The sequence below is a fragment of the Spinacia oleracea genome, chromosome 2 (assembly GCF_020520425.1).
Source record: "Spinacia oleracea cultivar Varoflay chromosome 2, BTI_SOV_V1, whole genome shotgun sequence".
Taxonomy (NCBI): Eukaryota; Viridiplantae; Streptophyta; class Magnoliopsida; order Caryophyllales; family Amaranthaceae; genus Spinacia; species Spinacia oleracea.
Window position 1 is genome coordinate 103,479,164 of NC_079488.1, and position 14,194 is coordinate 103,493,357.

A 14,194-nucleotide genomic window follows, 5' to 3' on the forward strand; every position below is an offset into this window, starting at 1 on the left:
AAATAATCTTTTTTTTTGTTTCAAACAATTGTAATGCAACAATTTTAATCTCACGCTCTAGAACTTTTTTTTCCCCCTAATTTTAGATTAATCTCAAATTTTATTACCTACAACATCCAGAACATCGTCCGAGCCAATAACTAGCTTTCTACCGTAACATGGGATGAAATGTTGTAAAAATATTTTCCTTGTGGGGAAAATGATGCGAAAGGGTGAGAAAATGGTAGAGAGAGAAAGAGAGTGGTGAACTTTTTTCCCTCACTGGTGAGAGTGTTATAAGAAGAATGTTATAACATTATACATCACATTGATTATGTGACAATGGGTAATAAGCTCGAGGGGAAGTGGGGAACACAATCATAATAAATAAATGAGCAAGTTCATTAAATGTATTAAAAAATCCCCTTAATTACGCATAACTTTAGATATATTCGGGAATAAGATACTCCGTAAATATATTTGCAAATAAATAAACCTTACTTGTATTACAGTGGAAAAGAGTACTCAGTTTTTTTTTTCCTTTTACCAATCTCCTTTCTCTCCTCATTCCCCTTTTAATCTTGTACTTAAATCATAATTATAGCTTTTCTGGTGTCATTAATTTGTATGTGTAGGCCATTAACTCCAGCTAACAATCAACACTGTTCAACTTTCAAGGCTCCAGAAAAAACCAAACTTATAAAACTATAACTATAATACTCCCAAATCCCAATACCCAATACCCAAAATTAGATTTGTCCACCTTCAAGCTTCTTACCTTCCCGTCTCTGCTACTTTGAATGATTGCTCAACTTCCGTAATCAAATACCAGTCTTCGAATTTCTGGGGAATTCAAGGGTTTGTTTCAGAGTTCATCTTCAGCAATAATTCAAGCTTGACTTTTTCTTTTAAAAAATCTTGTCTTTTCCTTTGTATATTCCATTAGGAAATTTCCAGGTAAAACCCTCTCAAATTTGCTTATTTATAAGATAACATCCCCGTTTTGTTTGTTCTTTGCCTTCTGATTGAGTAATCTTGTATACCCATCTGTATATTTTGTCCAATTTTTGAACCCAAACTGAAATTGAGACTTTTTTGCAATCAATTTGGCTGTTATTTACATAAATAGCTGAATGTTGTAGAAATCTGAATACCCATTTGTTGTAAGTGTGTAAACCTTGTATGTTCAGTTCCAATGTGTAATTGATCAGTAGAATAACAATTGAAGTTGTATTTTCGACATTGAGCAAATGTCATTTGTAGTTTGCCTCGGTTTCAGAATTTAATTGATGAAGATGTATTTCCAACATTGAGCAAATGTCACTTGCATGTTGCCTGCCAATACTTGAATGTGTATATTGCTTAGCGTGTACTAGATGGGTCTGGAAACGTTGTATATATGCCGCCGGCCATGAGAGTCAGGATTGGGGCCTTGCTACTGTTGAGGAATTTCAGCCTATATCTAGACTTTGTCGATATATTTTAGCTGTATATGAAGATGATCTTAGAAATCCCGTCTGGGCACCCCCAGATGGATATAGAATGAATCCTGATTGGGTGGTACTGCGAAAAGATTATGAAGATACTGGGGGTAGGGTGACTCCGTACTTGGTATATCTTGATCATGACAATGCCGATGTAGTGCTGGTTATTAGGGGACTAACTATGGGGAGAGAGAGTGATCGTGCTATTCTATTCGATAATAAACTAGGGAGAGCACCGTTTGATGGTGGGTATGTGCATAATGGTCTTTTAAAAGCTGCTCAATGGGTTTTTGATACGGAGCATGAAGTTTTGAGGGGTTTGCTTGAGGAAAATCCTACTTATACGTTGACCTTTGCTGGTCATTCGTTGGGCGCTGGTGTAGTCTCCTTGTTGGCACTTGTGGCTGTCCAAAATCTGGATATGTTGGGGAATATCGAGAGGAAGAGGATAGGATGCTATGCAATGGCTCCCCCAAGATGCATGTCTTTGAATTTGGCTGTCCGATATGCAGATGTTGTTAATTCTGTTGTGCTTCAGGTATGATCATCATTGTCTTCTGGTTTTAACTCCATATTTACTCACCTTAACAGAATAGAAGGCGAATCTAGGAATTTCTCATGAAACATATTTCTCATAAACAGGATGATTTCTTACCCCGTACAACTGCTGATTTAGAAGATGTTTTCAAGTCACTAATCTGGTAATGATCTTGTATGTCCTAAACTCTGTTGTGATGCAATGTCCTTTATTTTGTGCAAGACACCTCCTTAGTTGATGGAATACTCTACTGTTGGTTATTCCAGAAATAACTAACAGTCTCTGTGTGTTTGTTGTAATTAGAATGTTCGAATACTAAATTTGAAATTTATGCCTTTGAATAGATGTTTATATTGCGTTGATAACGGTTATGAGACACCTTCCAAGTAAGTGGCCTTGCCAAAAGGCAAATGTTACCAAAATTGAATAGATGTTTATTTTGTATTGTGTTTTCAATTGTGTTTTTAGTCCTAATGAAGTGCCAAGGGTCTGTACCCCTGTCAAAGTGTTGGGATTTGACGCACATAACTGAGGTGAAATGAAGAGTTCCAATAAGATAGATGTCAATGAATTCTTTAAAACTCCAGTTTCAACTCCAAGTGGGGTGTTTGTCGGCAAGGCAGCAAAGCTAGCATCATGTGTTTTTCTGTCTGCTCTATAATATCAGTTTTTTCCAAAGAATTATGTATGACCAGATACATCTTTTAGCATTTTAGGTACTTTGCAACCCCTCTATGTAATTGATTAAATGGAGACAATAGGGGAAGGTGCTTGTTATTTTTGGACGCTAGATGGAGTATTTTTAAATGGGATCTTAAAATGGGCTTGATCTGTCATCAGAATGTGACTGTAAGGATCCCTCGAAAAAAAAAAGTGACTAAGGATTCTTGTGAAACATGAGTGCTGGAGAACTACCTTGAATTCTAGATTTTCTTCTTCTATGGAATGCACTAGTTTTCCGTGCTTATTATGCATTATATGCTTGAAAGACACTTGTATAGATATAGCAATCAGCTCATGCATACATCAAATCCCACTAACTTATGTATTTTAACAGTTTGCCGTGCTTATTATGCGTCATGTGCTTGAAAGACACTTGCATGATGGAGGAGAAGATGATAACAGATCCGAGGAGGCTGTATGCACCAGGCCGTGTATATCATATCGTGGAGAGAAAGCCCTTTAGGTATGTCATTTGAGGTTTCTTTTTTATTCAACCTACTCATTTCTAATAGATGTATCAGGCCTTCACCGAGCTAAATTGTATTATTATATGAGCTAAGTTGTGTTAAATCTTGCAAACTATACTGAGCTATGGTCTGAAGCATCTGAAATAAGCTTATTGTTAGGAGAATAAACAAGAATGTTCATAAGGATCTTGAGTCATGATGAAAAGTTATAACACAAATTAGTAACTAAAGTATTAGCGTAAATAAATAATTGGGTAAACCAACTTTTTATGTTTTCCTTTATTTCTATCTATACAATGGGCTGGACTACAGTTAGTTGGGCTTCAAGGAGGGCAGGTTGAGCCAAGTGTTGGAATACTCTTTTTTGTTCATGTAACAGTAGTTGTGGTTGGAGTAACCCAAGTGTTAGCACTTAGTAGTGTTCTTCTCTGTTTGCTCTCTGTGTGTAAGTTACAACAGAATGAGCTGAGCTTGTTTATGTATTATACTTAATTCCTAAATATGTTCCATATAATAGGAACTTTTCATTAAGAATGACATATAATGAGCAAATATTCGTAGAATAATCAATTTATACTTCAACATATTAAATACACAAAATTTGACTACTTCATTACACATAGAACAAAATTTAAGGATAAATGAGCCGAGTTCTACTGTTCAAGTTCAACTTAAATTTCACTTGAACATGAAAGTATGTCTGTGACTCTGTGTTCATTTGTTTTCTTAATAAATGAGCTTTGCTCGATTTGACCGAGCTTGATAGTAAGTAGTGTACTGGTTCATTTTCTTTACATAAGTAGGGGCTGTGGACTGTTAATAGATCTTGATCCTTAATATCCGTATGACCCATGGGGGCTTACTCCAAGTGCATTGATTGCATCAATGTATGAAAGTTGAACATATGGTAGTTACCTGCCCATCTGTTTAACAGCTATTTAGGTATTAAATATTTTTCCGGGTGATCAATTTCATGGATTTCTATTTTGGAGTATTTTCTGATAGAAATTTGAGGACACACGCGGAAGTTTTGATGGACCTCAATTTATATAACAAAATTGTATTTTCATCATTGATTACATTAATAAGAATTGTACAACACTATTTGCTTTGGTAGAATACTTGTTTCTACCCCTCATATTTTGTGGGAGCTCTCTTAATTGGCTCACCTCTAAACTTATGCACATACAACATATTTATAGTTCTTGTATCCTAGTTTCTAGATTTTTCTACACTTGGCATTTATCTAGAATTTTCTTACTAGATTTTTCTTAAGATAATTCTACACATTTCCTAAGATTATTCTAGATTATAATTTACAATCATATTTCTAGATTTTTCTACACAATACATTTCACTACTAAATGTTTACAAACATATTATCTAGATTTTTCTAGATTAATATTTTAACATTTTCTAGGCATCTGATGTCCAATGTTCATCTTTTGTTGCATTATTTTAAGAACTGATTATAGATATGGTTGTGTGTGTCCATCCTATGTTGTTCTGTACTAGAGACTGTTTTAATAGAGAGGAGTAAGACCTAGGTACTAGGAGACTAGTTAGCATACTCTTAACCAGCAAAAGACAGAACAGAGTCAGACGCGTCAAAATTAAACCTTGACTAAAATTAAAAGTTATGACCTCAAATTTTCTCCCAGGCTAATTGTTTGGTAAGGCCCTTTAGAAAGCTTGTTTATGAAGAGCATCCTAATTTCTAAACGATCATGTTCAGAAACACGGGGACATGTTTAAATATCATAGATACCACTGTATCAGGCTTAGAGAGTAGAAATAGGATACTGATATGTTCAAGGCAATTCCTAAATGACCTATATCAGTGACAAGAGCATGTATTACATTTACATGATCATATTCTTGGGGTTGAAAGAAAGGGGGGAAGTGATCTGGTTTTGAGTTGTAGAGCATACTGAACTCTTCAATGCCAAACATAAGTTATCTGTATTACATTAATATCTTCTTGGTGGTGTAACTCTGTAAGTAAGGGGGTAGTTAGTGTAAAATTTAAGAGCATTAGGTCCCATCACAGTTGAGGAGGATGTGATGGCAGATCTTTAAAACCTGAAGTAAATGCTCTAAGTTATACTATAGACACGAAAATTTCTTCAAAATCTTGTTATAGGGTTTATAGGTTGGGCTGCCGCTGCCACACCTGATAGGGTTTATAGGGTTTCTGTTTGTATGTATTGTCGTAGTTTGAATGGTGGCACCTCCTACAGATGCCCCTCATGCCCGTAGTGTTTCACCATTTGTCTTTTAGAGCATTATTGTCTGTCTACAAGAAAGAAGGTAAATCCACCAGCTAAGGCCATGCATCTATCTACACACTATAAGGATATAACAAGGGCATATGATTTATTTTCTCTGAAAATTCATTATTCATGCCCTTATGACCTTCAAAAGAGAGAAACTGAAGATTTAAGGGCTTCCTTCTTGTTTGTGTTTATTACTTTATTCACTGTTCAGGTGAAAAGCACACTTGTTTACCTAACCGTTATATGAGATAGTTGAAGTGATCCTCTTGCACATTTGCTTCAATCCCTCCCCACCTTCTGAAATTAGAAAGAAACAGAAAGATAAAATATGTCATGCCTGTTTTTCTAAATCATATTGTTTATTGGATTGTAGATTTCAAAGATTTCCTCCAGTTGTAAGAACAGCAGTTCCTGTTGATGGAAGATTTGAGCATATGATCTTATCCTGTAATGCTATTTCCGACCATGGAATCATTTGGATTGAAAGAGAATCCCAAATTGCTCTTGATGTAAGTTCATTTAATTCATATTAGTAGCACTTTAATAGTCCACCCTCTAATAATAACCAACTCTATCTTGTTCGTTATGATTATAGTTGATGATGGAAAATGACCGCGTAATGGATATTCCACCAAATCAAAGGATGGAACGGCAAGAGAAACTTGCAAGAGAACACACACAGGAGTATAGAAAAGCCCTCGAGAGGGCTATCGCCTTGGATGTTCCTCACTCATTCCTACCTTCACCATATGGAACCTTCAATAACCCCCCCGAGTCAGGAGAGGGTTCGGATAGATCAAGTATAGAAGGCTCATCATCATCATCATCCAAAAGGAGGAGGGAGAGCTGGGGTGATTTAATTGGGCGACTTTTTGACACCAATGAGTCGGGCCATATGGTACTTAAATAATAACAAGTTATACAATACAAATTCACAATCAAATATTGCTTTTTGCTTGGCTATCACATTCTTTGATTATTCATACTCCATTACTTTGTAAATTAGAAAATTTTCCTCCAATATTAGTAAAAATGGAACATTCTTTTATTTGTTTTAAGTTCTATTACTGGTCACACTTCATTTCTCTTATGCCATTTACTTTCACGAAGCCAAAATCTTAGTGCAGTTCCTTTGCTGCCTGGGAGCAAAAGTAAGCTCGCTTAAAAGTTTGAATCTTTTTCTTCCCTCGTTTTTCTGATTCCATGTCCCATTCCCCTTGGGTCGTGATGCGTGGTTGGTCCATTTGGTTCAGTTATATTGTCACTCTGATAATCAATTAATTTTGGGTTCGGGGTCAAAATCAGGTTTTCAAGTTTAAAGAAAATTCAGGTCTAGATCACTATTTAGGGTTGGGTCAAGTCAGCTAGTTTTGCCACAACTATTGTGGATCACCAGAAAAGATGTGTTGTTTTTTATGTTTCAGGGTTCTTCAACGGCCATGCTTTTGGAAAAGTGAATTAGTCTAGGGTACTAAGGCACTAGGACCAATAAAGCATTGGCTTAATGGTTAAGACTAAAGGTCTGCATACGATAAATCTCAGGTTCCCCTACCACCATTTGTAACCTATATTTCCCTTCTAGCTCATTCACACCAAAAAATAAAATAAAAAAATTACTAAGGCACTACGCTGTAATACCCAAGAGCATAAATCGGATAAATAATTCTTGTGCTGTATATCAAATATCAAACGTCTCGCACTGAAGTATAAGTTGATGCAGAATGAATAATGTAGGATATATCGGAAAAATAATCCTACTGCTGTGCTATCAAACATCAATGTTATCTTCTCGCACTGAAGAATAGTAGTAATGCAGAATGAATCATGTTTGCAAAAGCAACATGCACACTGAATGTTTGGAATCAGAAGGAAATGAACCTTTACACCAATATATACTGTGAAACTTCAAAGCAAAAGCTCTCTTAGCTAACTAAATATCCGGCTTTTCTTACCAATCAAATCATGTACATGAAGTTTGTTTGACATTTACACTAAGGAGTTCACCTATCCAATTTGTTAACTATACCAAAACTGCAACAGTCAACCGCAGAAGAATCGGACAATTTATCTTCAATTATATCTGGGGGTCAAGAACTGCTTCTCCTGCAACAAGTACACATTCGTTACACCATATTATATTTTGCCACTGATTGAGAAAATATAGAAAATCATTGTGGCATAATCGTATACTTCAGGCTTCATTTTAAGAACTTTTTTTTCCAGTCACACGAGAAGCACATGGAACAGAGTAACTTTGAAAGAGCAAGAAATGCAAATTCATCGTTAAATTGGCAATGAATATGATTAGCACCTGACTTAGTTGAGACATCAAAGGCAGGAAAGAAGGGGAGAAATATGGTTGAGAGTAGTCTCACCATGCATTTTCTTGACAAATCTTTCAAATTCCATAAGATTGTGTCTTTCCATGAGTTGGAGACTAAGCCTGTGGTATGTAAATGATAGCAAGTGCCGTCCATCGGGATCATTGAAGGGTTTTGCATTTTCGAGCATTTTGTTATATACTTCTCTACTATGACAAGGAACATAATTTTCACTGGAAACTGGAATGCAAACATCCCATGCAGCATTCAGAACCTGCCAAAAACGAAGAAAAAACACTTGACCATTAAAATCTCAAACCTTCTACTGTAACTAAAATACATTCTAGCAGATTTAACTGAAATGCTATCTTTACTCAGCCAAAAAAAAAAGAAAGAAATGCTTTCTTTTTAGTCGAAACAAGTGTTTCGGCTTTGTTGATTAGAGGAAAGAATGCTGCAAACAACAATGTTATCTAGTACTTACTTGCCAAGCCAGTCCTTCAGGATCGGCAAGTGGTTCAGAAGAATTCTCAAGCTGATCCAACAAGTCCACTTCTGCAGGTGTGAAGGTCAACGCAGCTCCATGCTTCTTCAACATGGACATCATCGCAGCATAACCATCACGGTTACATGGGTTGTAGAACCCTGCTGTTAGTTCAGCTGCATGACTATCAGTCTTGTACCACCAATGTATCCCTGATAGCTGCCCAGAAATCAGAGTTATAACTTCAGTTTAACAAAAAAGGTCTGAAGTTGGGGGAACTTTAAGATCAAAATCCAGCACATGCTTTCTGAAAGTGCAAACTCTTTTTGCTGAAACCAGCCTCCAACTAGAACCAGAATTCGTGATGTGGGAGAGAGGAGACAGATTAAAAAATTGGAATAAGCAAAATTTATAACTTTTGATTATAACTAGTCTATGCCGGATATGAGATGAGCTGGTTGAGACTTATTCCAGGTCGAGCTCTTTTCCAGGATCCTGAGCTAGAAGATAAAGCTAAGTCAATCATAGGAAAGGGGCTTTTTACAAGAATTGGGGAGAAAGAATATCAAGTCTTGTTCACCTACCATATTCAAAGAACCAGCATAGCAAAGAGGAATTAAAGAATTATGTGGATATCTTGTTGTAGGTTTTGGGAATAAACTCAACTGGCACTCATTTCCTAGACACATCACCTAAGTCGGAAAGTGGTTGTGATGGTAGCCTCTTGGAGCAGATTACCTACGGGTTAAGTGAACCATATGTAATGGGCTTAAGCAGAAATGCATAATGGTTATAATTTTCCTATTCAAGATTTCTTCAAAGAAAATCATGAAATACTCTCCTTGCTTTCAGTATAATACAAAAATCTAGAAATCTACAGCAGATGCACCTTTACAGTTGACATTCAATAAACTCGTTTGTGGCCCGACCACAAGGATTCGATGCAATATAACATGATGAAAGTGGCAAGCTCAACAGACCTTTGCAGCAATGCAGGTTCCTTCAAAAGCTAGCTTGGCCAAAGAAAGTATCCGGTCACCGTGTTCAACTAGGACTTGAGAGTACCATTTAAGAAAGAACCTGCCATAATAGCCTTCGTATTCACCTCCATTACAAAAAAATCCGGTCTCATAGGGCTGTGAGTTGTAGAAACCAGCATTAGTTGGCCCTTTAGCCCAAAACGAGTGTCCTCTGGCTTCAGCTGCCTTCTGTAAGCTTTTCAACATGTACTGATCATAACACTGCCAAACAGCGCAGAAAAAAACGTTGAAATGTTATACACACACAAAACATGATGTATTACACAAAGAGTCAAAGACTAGGTGTTGTATTGGCAATAGAAATATCAAAACTTGATATAGCAGAACGCAACAGCACACTAGCAGTAAAACAGAGGCAGTAATCCATGAAACATGTAAATTGTAATGCTCAAGCAATACAAGGCAAAAGAATCAACAGGCACAGGAGAACAAAACCTGGCAACATAATTCACAAGATTGAAAGAGTTATCTGACAATAACCTGGAATTCACCGAGGCCAGGGTATCTCCAGCCATGCTTAACTGGGAAAGAGGGGTACCTCAAATCGCCACATGGACCAAGTCCAACTTCAACCATGGAAATGATACCATCTTCAAAGAACTCATCAAACTCTATCCGGAAGCTTCGCATGAAATCAAAATAGACCTGAATCATTTTAAGACAGGATGAAACATGACGCATATCTATATTACATGATGTCTTATGATTGTGGTAGTCCACAGTCCACACAGAAGTTTGGAATTTACTCAGGGGGCATGAACAGAGTAATGCCAGCTGTTTTCTGATTTTATCTCCTGACATACATGACAAACGGAAGAGGTTCTGAGTGGAAAATTATCAATGGGGAGGCTGACGGGGGCAGCTCCATTACATAGAGAAATGCCATCATATTAGAAAGATCAAACTGCAAATGCTTTTTCAGAAAAGGGTTCCCCAAAATTGCTAACAGACTCGGTTAGAAGTAGAACTGTTGGTTAGTTTACATTTACAAATATGACCAGGCAGTAAAACCAAAAAATACAATACCTCGAAAGCAGCTCGACCTTTTAGCACCCGCTCTTTATCAATTCCCCATGAAAGACATTCAGAATTTCTTCGTCCCTCTTTATCAGTGAAATATATGTCAGGGTTACTACGACCAATCTCCGTCGCCCAAAGGGGCAAAGGAATACAAACATCATCGCGAAAGTTGCCTCCACATTCATGAAATGACATCACAACCTGCACAGTTGAACACATTTCTAACATCAATAGGTCATAATGTCATATTGCAGCTAACACGCAAGCATGTACAGAAACCAATTGCACGGACTTAAAGTCATTTTTCTCCCAGCCATACTTACAAATCTAAAGCTTCTGGTTGATGATATGTTCTTTTTGGATATCAATTTATTATGTCAAATACTTGACAATTAACAAACAGTAATTTAATCATGCCCTAGAATTCAAGTCCCAATTTTCAAAAGGCAACAGTGAAACACAATATATAAATCTAGGTCCATCAGCCCTTAACTTTACCTGTAATTTAAGTTTGAGATCTTTTACAATTTGGAAGAGTCTTTTGTAACCATTCCAGTTATACTCCTGCGGAGCATGAGCTTCCACTATTCCCCACCAACAGTCAACCTTAACACCATCAACACTAATTGATTTCAAAATCCTCAGCTGCTTCAGCACCCCATCAGGGTCAGTAAGCTCGCATTTCATATTTATGACTCCCAACTGCACCAATTAGTAAAGACATCATGTATGGATTTAAGTATCTAAGGGAACCGTCACACAAACTATAACCTGTTCATTGATGTCAAGAGGAGCAGTCAAGATCATCCAAGATGAGTAGCGGAAATTTTTGACTAAGGAAACACCAGGATTACAATTTACGGTTTAAACATAAACTAAAATATAAAGGAGGGAAACTCACTGGTAGCATTACATAAACTGGAATATATGGAGTGCCAGCAAAGTCATGCTCATGTAACCTTGAGGAGGGATCAACGGAATCAACCACCTATCATTGTACAGTGGAAAACAGGATTATTACTATAAGCAGCACAAAACAAGCAAGAAGACGAGAACACGTATATTAGCCAGTAAAGAATAGGTCAATTAAAAGTGTGGAACGAATTTTCTGAATCTGCCCACATTATCATATTGTACATGTAAAATCTGAAAAAAAAGGTTAAGAAAGGTGTTGTATAGATGAAAAAAAGGATGGGATAATGCACCTTTCTTCTTCTTTTTATTTTGTTGGGGGGAGGGGTAAAAAGGATGGGATAGTGCACCTGTTTGTTAGCAACGATATCCACAGAGCTACTTATATGAAGATGATTGTCTATTCTTTCTCCCCTACTACCTACAGTGGAGGATGCATGGGAATGTGGACTGGAAGATACATCATAAGGAGATGCAGTAGGCACAGAAACACCTTTCATTTGACATGTATCATATTCCACTGAGTTTTGATAGCCAGGGCATACACCTTTGAAGGAAGCAGACAGAGTCTGCTGGGGCAACATTTGCGAAGAGGGCACGGCAGCTGGTATTGAAGGTTCACCAGAAGGCCTTGAATCCTAGGTAAATTAGAAATGATTTCAGTTAGATACTCACACTTTATATAAATATAGACAAATGGAGCCAGAGAACACTTGGTCCCTATAAATGAATTTTTAAGGTTATGCAGCCGAAAGAGAAAAATCTACAGCCAATTCATGAATATTTTGGAAATGCATATGGCAATACTATGATACCATCCCAGCTGGAAGATATATGCCACGATCTCATCCTTTAAAATGTAAAGAAAACACCATGCCAAGTCATAAAAAATCCAGAACTTTGTTGGATAACCACTGTCACTCTCATTTTATAATTGTAGTCTTAGGCATAATGAAGGGCCATACAGAGCATCTAACAGCTTATAGAAGTAAGAAAGGCATAGGAAGGAGTAAACAGAAAATACGAGAGAAGACTAATGTAATTTAGCAGAAAAAACATAAAACTGGAAAAATACTGTTAAGAGGGAAATTTAAAAAAGCTGCACCACTTCTTGATTCTTCCAGATCTTTTAGCTTGATTTGCAAATGAGTCTTAAACTTCATACATTGGTCGCTACTGCTTTTTGAAAAACATCCAAATACTAAGATCTTATCCTAAACTCAAAATCTTGTGATCATTGCTCTACTATGACTCACAAGTCACAACAGATCCAGCAACACATAGTATATGCTACATTGCCATAAACTAAGAACAAACTGGACATTGTTCTATGTCCAACAACTCTCTAAAATTATCTCAAAAGGTGAATTCGTAAGGAAAATATCAAGTACCTGAGATTGTGAAGGAAATGTAGTGCCATCTGGAAGCACAACCCAGCCAGCTTCCCTTGCCAAAGCTGCAATCACATCATTTATGTCAGCTCTGACCCTAAGATTGTAATTCCCATGGCGACGAAGCCCAGCCAAGATCCTAGCCGTAATAGCTCTCCTATGCCGCTCCCGCAGCTTTGTTCTCTCCTTCTCCTCTAATGGCCTCGGCCTTTTAGCAACTCCTCCCTGACTGTTTGCCTCTTCTTGGATTTGGGGGTGATACTGAAACTGACTGTCGCTGCTCGTAGCAATTCCTCCATCCATATTGACCATCATGGCAGCTGCCATGTTTTTACCTTCTTCGTCATCATCTTCTTCCTGTGCATCCATATCCATCTCTTCTTCTTCATCACCTTCACTACTTCTAATCAACTTTTGCATATCCGTGGCCACATTCATCTTTTTAAAGATTAAATATTAGCTAGACAAAAGTTAACAATATGTCCTTCTCAACGAATACTTGGATGAAACAGCTAGCCATATCGATGAAAGTAGTCTCTTTTTCACACAGCATTGCAAAATAAGCTCTAAATTTTCGCAGTACACTGACTCTAGTCTCCGGGAAGATGAGTTTGGCCTCTCTAGGCAACCTATATAAACGAAACATACAATGATATACTTCATTACTTCAACAAACTCCCCCTTCTTTCACCACCGCAACATACAATGATGGTTATAACTTATAACAGGTCAACAGGATCATGTTATTTCAACATATACTTTGATGCAGAAACAACAATTCCTAATAATTGTTAAAGCTTTGGGCATCAATTTTTTTAATCTTTTCTGGGTATTATGCTATATTAAGCTAAATTTAGCAATGATAGTCTCACATTCCAAACAACAAATCCAAAATTAAGAACTTAATACTCAAAATTCTCAAACTTTAAACATAGTGACAAAATTTGGCCACTTATTTTGAAATTAAGGTTGTACTTTTTTAAAATTATTTTTTGGATAATTCAATATCAGCAAGTGAAATATAATCCTGAATTTTACAAGATTTTTTTTAAAAAAATCATAAATTGGATAAAATATAACCCCGCATTTTACCAGAAATTGGAAAAACAGGAATCAGAACCCTTAAAAATTCGTTGCAAAAAAAAAGAACCCTAAAAAATTTGAATGCAAAAACAAAAGGAACCCTAGAATCAAGAGAAGATGTAATACCGGAGAAACGGTGGCGTTTTATGACATCGGTGAAGGAGCAGGAGGAGTCAGCGAGGACAATTCGGGAATTTCCGATGAGAATTCCGGCGAGAGGAGAGAGAAAAGTAGTTGGGACGTTGAAACGTGCGAGCATGCGAGGGAGGTAAGAGTTAACACGCGTGGAGGAGACTGAAGCGTGCTAAGGAGGAATATTGTCACGGGTTTAGCATTGGCACATGGGAAGGGAAAGGGCACTGCAGTAAGGACTAAAAGGGTACTAAACCATTCCGGGTCCAAAGTCCAAACGGACCACACATAACACGTGCCTTTTGCCGAGAACTCAAAGTTGTTTAATTGCACATTTGATCAAT

General features: G+C 37.1%; 2 protein-coding genes across 3 annotated transcripts; one reads left to right on the plus strand and one right to left on the minus strand.

The window, feature by feature from the left end:
* Nucleotides 1-610: 610 nt before the first annotated feature.
* LOC110789475 (uncharacterized) lies at nucleotides 611-6,531 on the plus strand. The gene is made up of 5 exons (XM_021994145.2): nucleotides 611-2,001; nucleotides 2,106-2,164; nucleotides 3,059-3,187; nucleotides 5,841-5,976; nucleotides 6,063-6,531. Exons 1-5 carry the CDS (start codon nucleotides 1,297-1,299, stop codon nucleotides 6,375-6,377), a joined length of 1,344 nt encoding a protein of 447 aa, XP_021849837.1. The 5' UTR covers nucleotides 611-1,296; the 3' UTR covers nucleotides 6,378-6,531.
* Nucleotides 6,532-7,242: 711 nt separating this feature from the next.
* Nucleotides 7,243-14,068, minus strand: LOC110789485 (beta-amylase 7). Of its 2 annotated transcripts, none has more exons than XM_021994166.2 (11): nucleotides 13,845-14,068; nucleotides 12,636-13,264; nucleotides 11,595-11,882; nucleotides 11,234-11,320; nucleotides 10,831-11,034; nucleotides 10,339-10,533; nucleotides 9,793-9,957; nucleotides 9,253-9,513; nucleotides 8,273-8,491; nucleotides 7,843-8,062; nucleotides 7,243-7,570 (listed from the first exon to the last, which is right to left on the minus strand). In XM_021994166.2, the coding sequence occupies exons 2-11, from the start codon at nucleotides 13,071-13,073 to the stop codon at nucleotides 7,542-7,544; spliced, it is 2,106 nt and encodes a 701-aa protein (XP_021849858.2). In that variant the 5' UTR covers nucleotides 13,074-13,264; nucleotides 13,845-14,068; the 3' UTR covers nucleotides 7,243-7,541. The 2 variants fall into 2 exon arrangements, with proteins under 2 accessions (XP_021849858.2, XP_021849849.2); XM_021994157.2 differs by having other exon boundaries at nucleotides 11,538-11,882.
* Nucleotides 14,069-14,194: the final 126 nt, after the last annotated feature.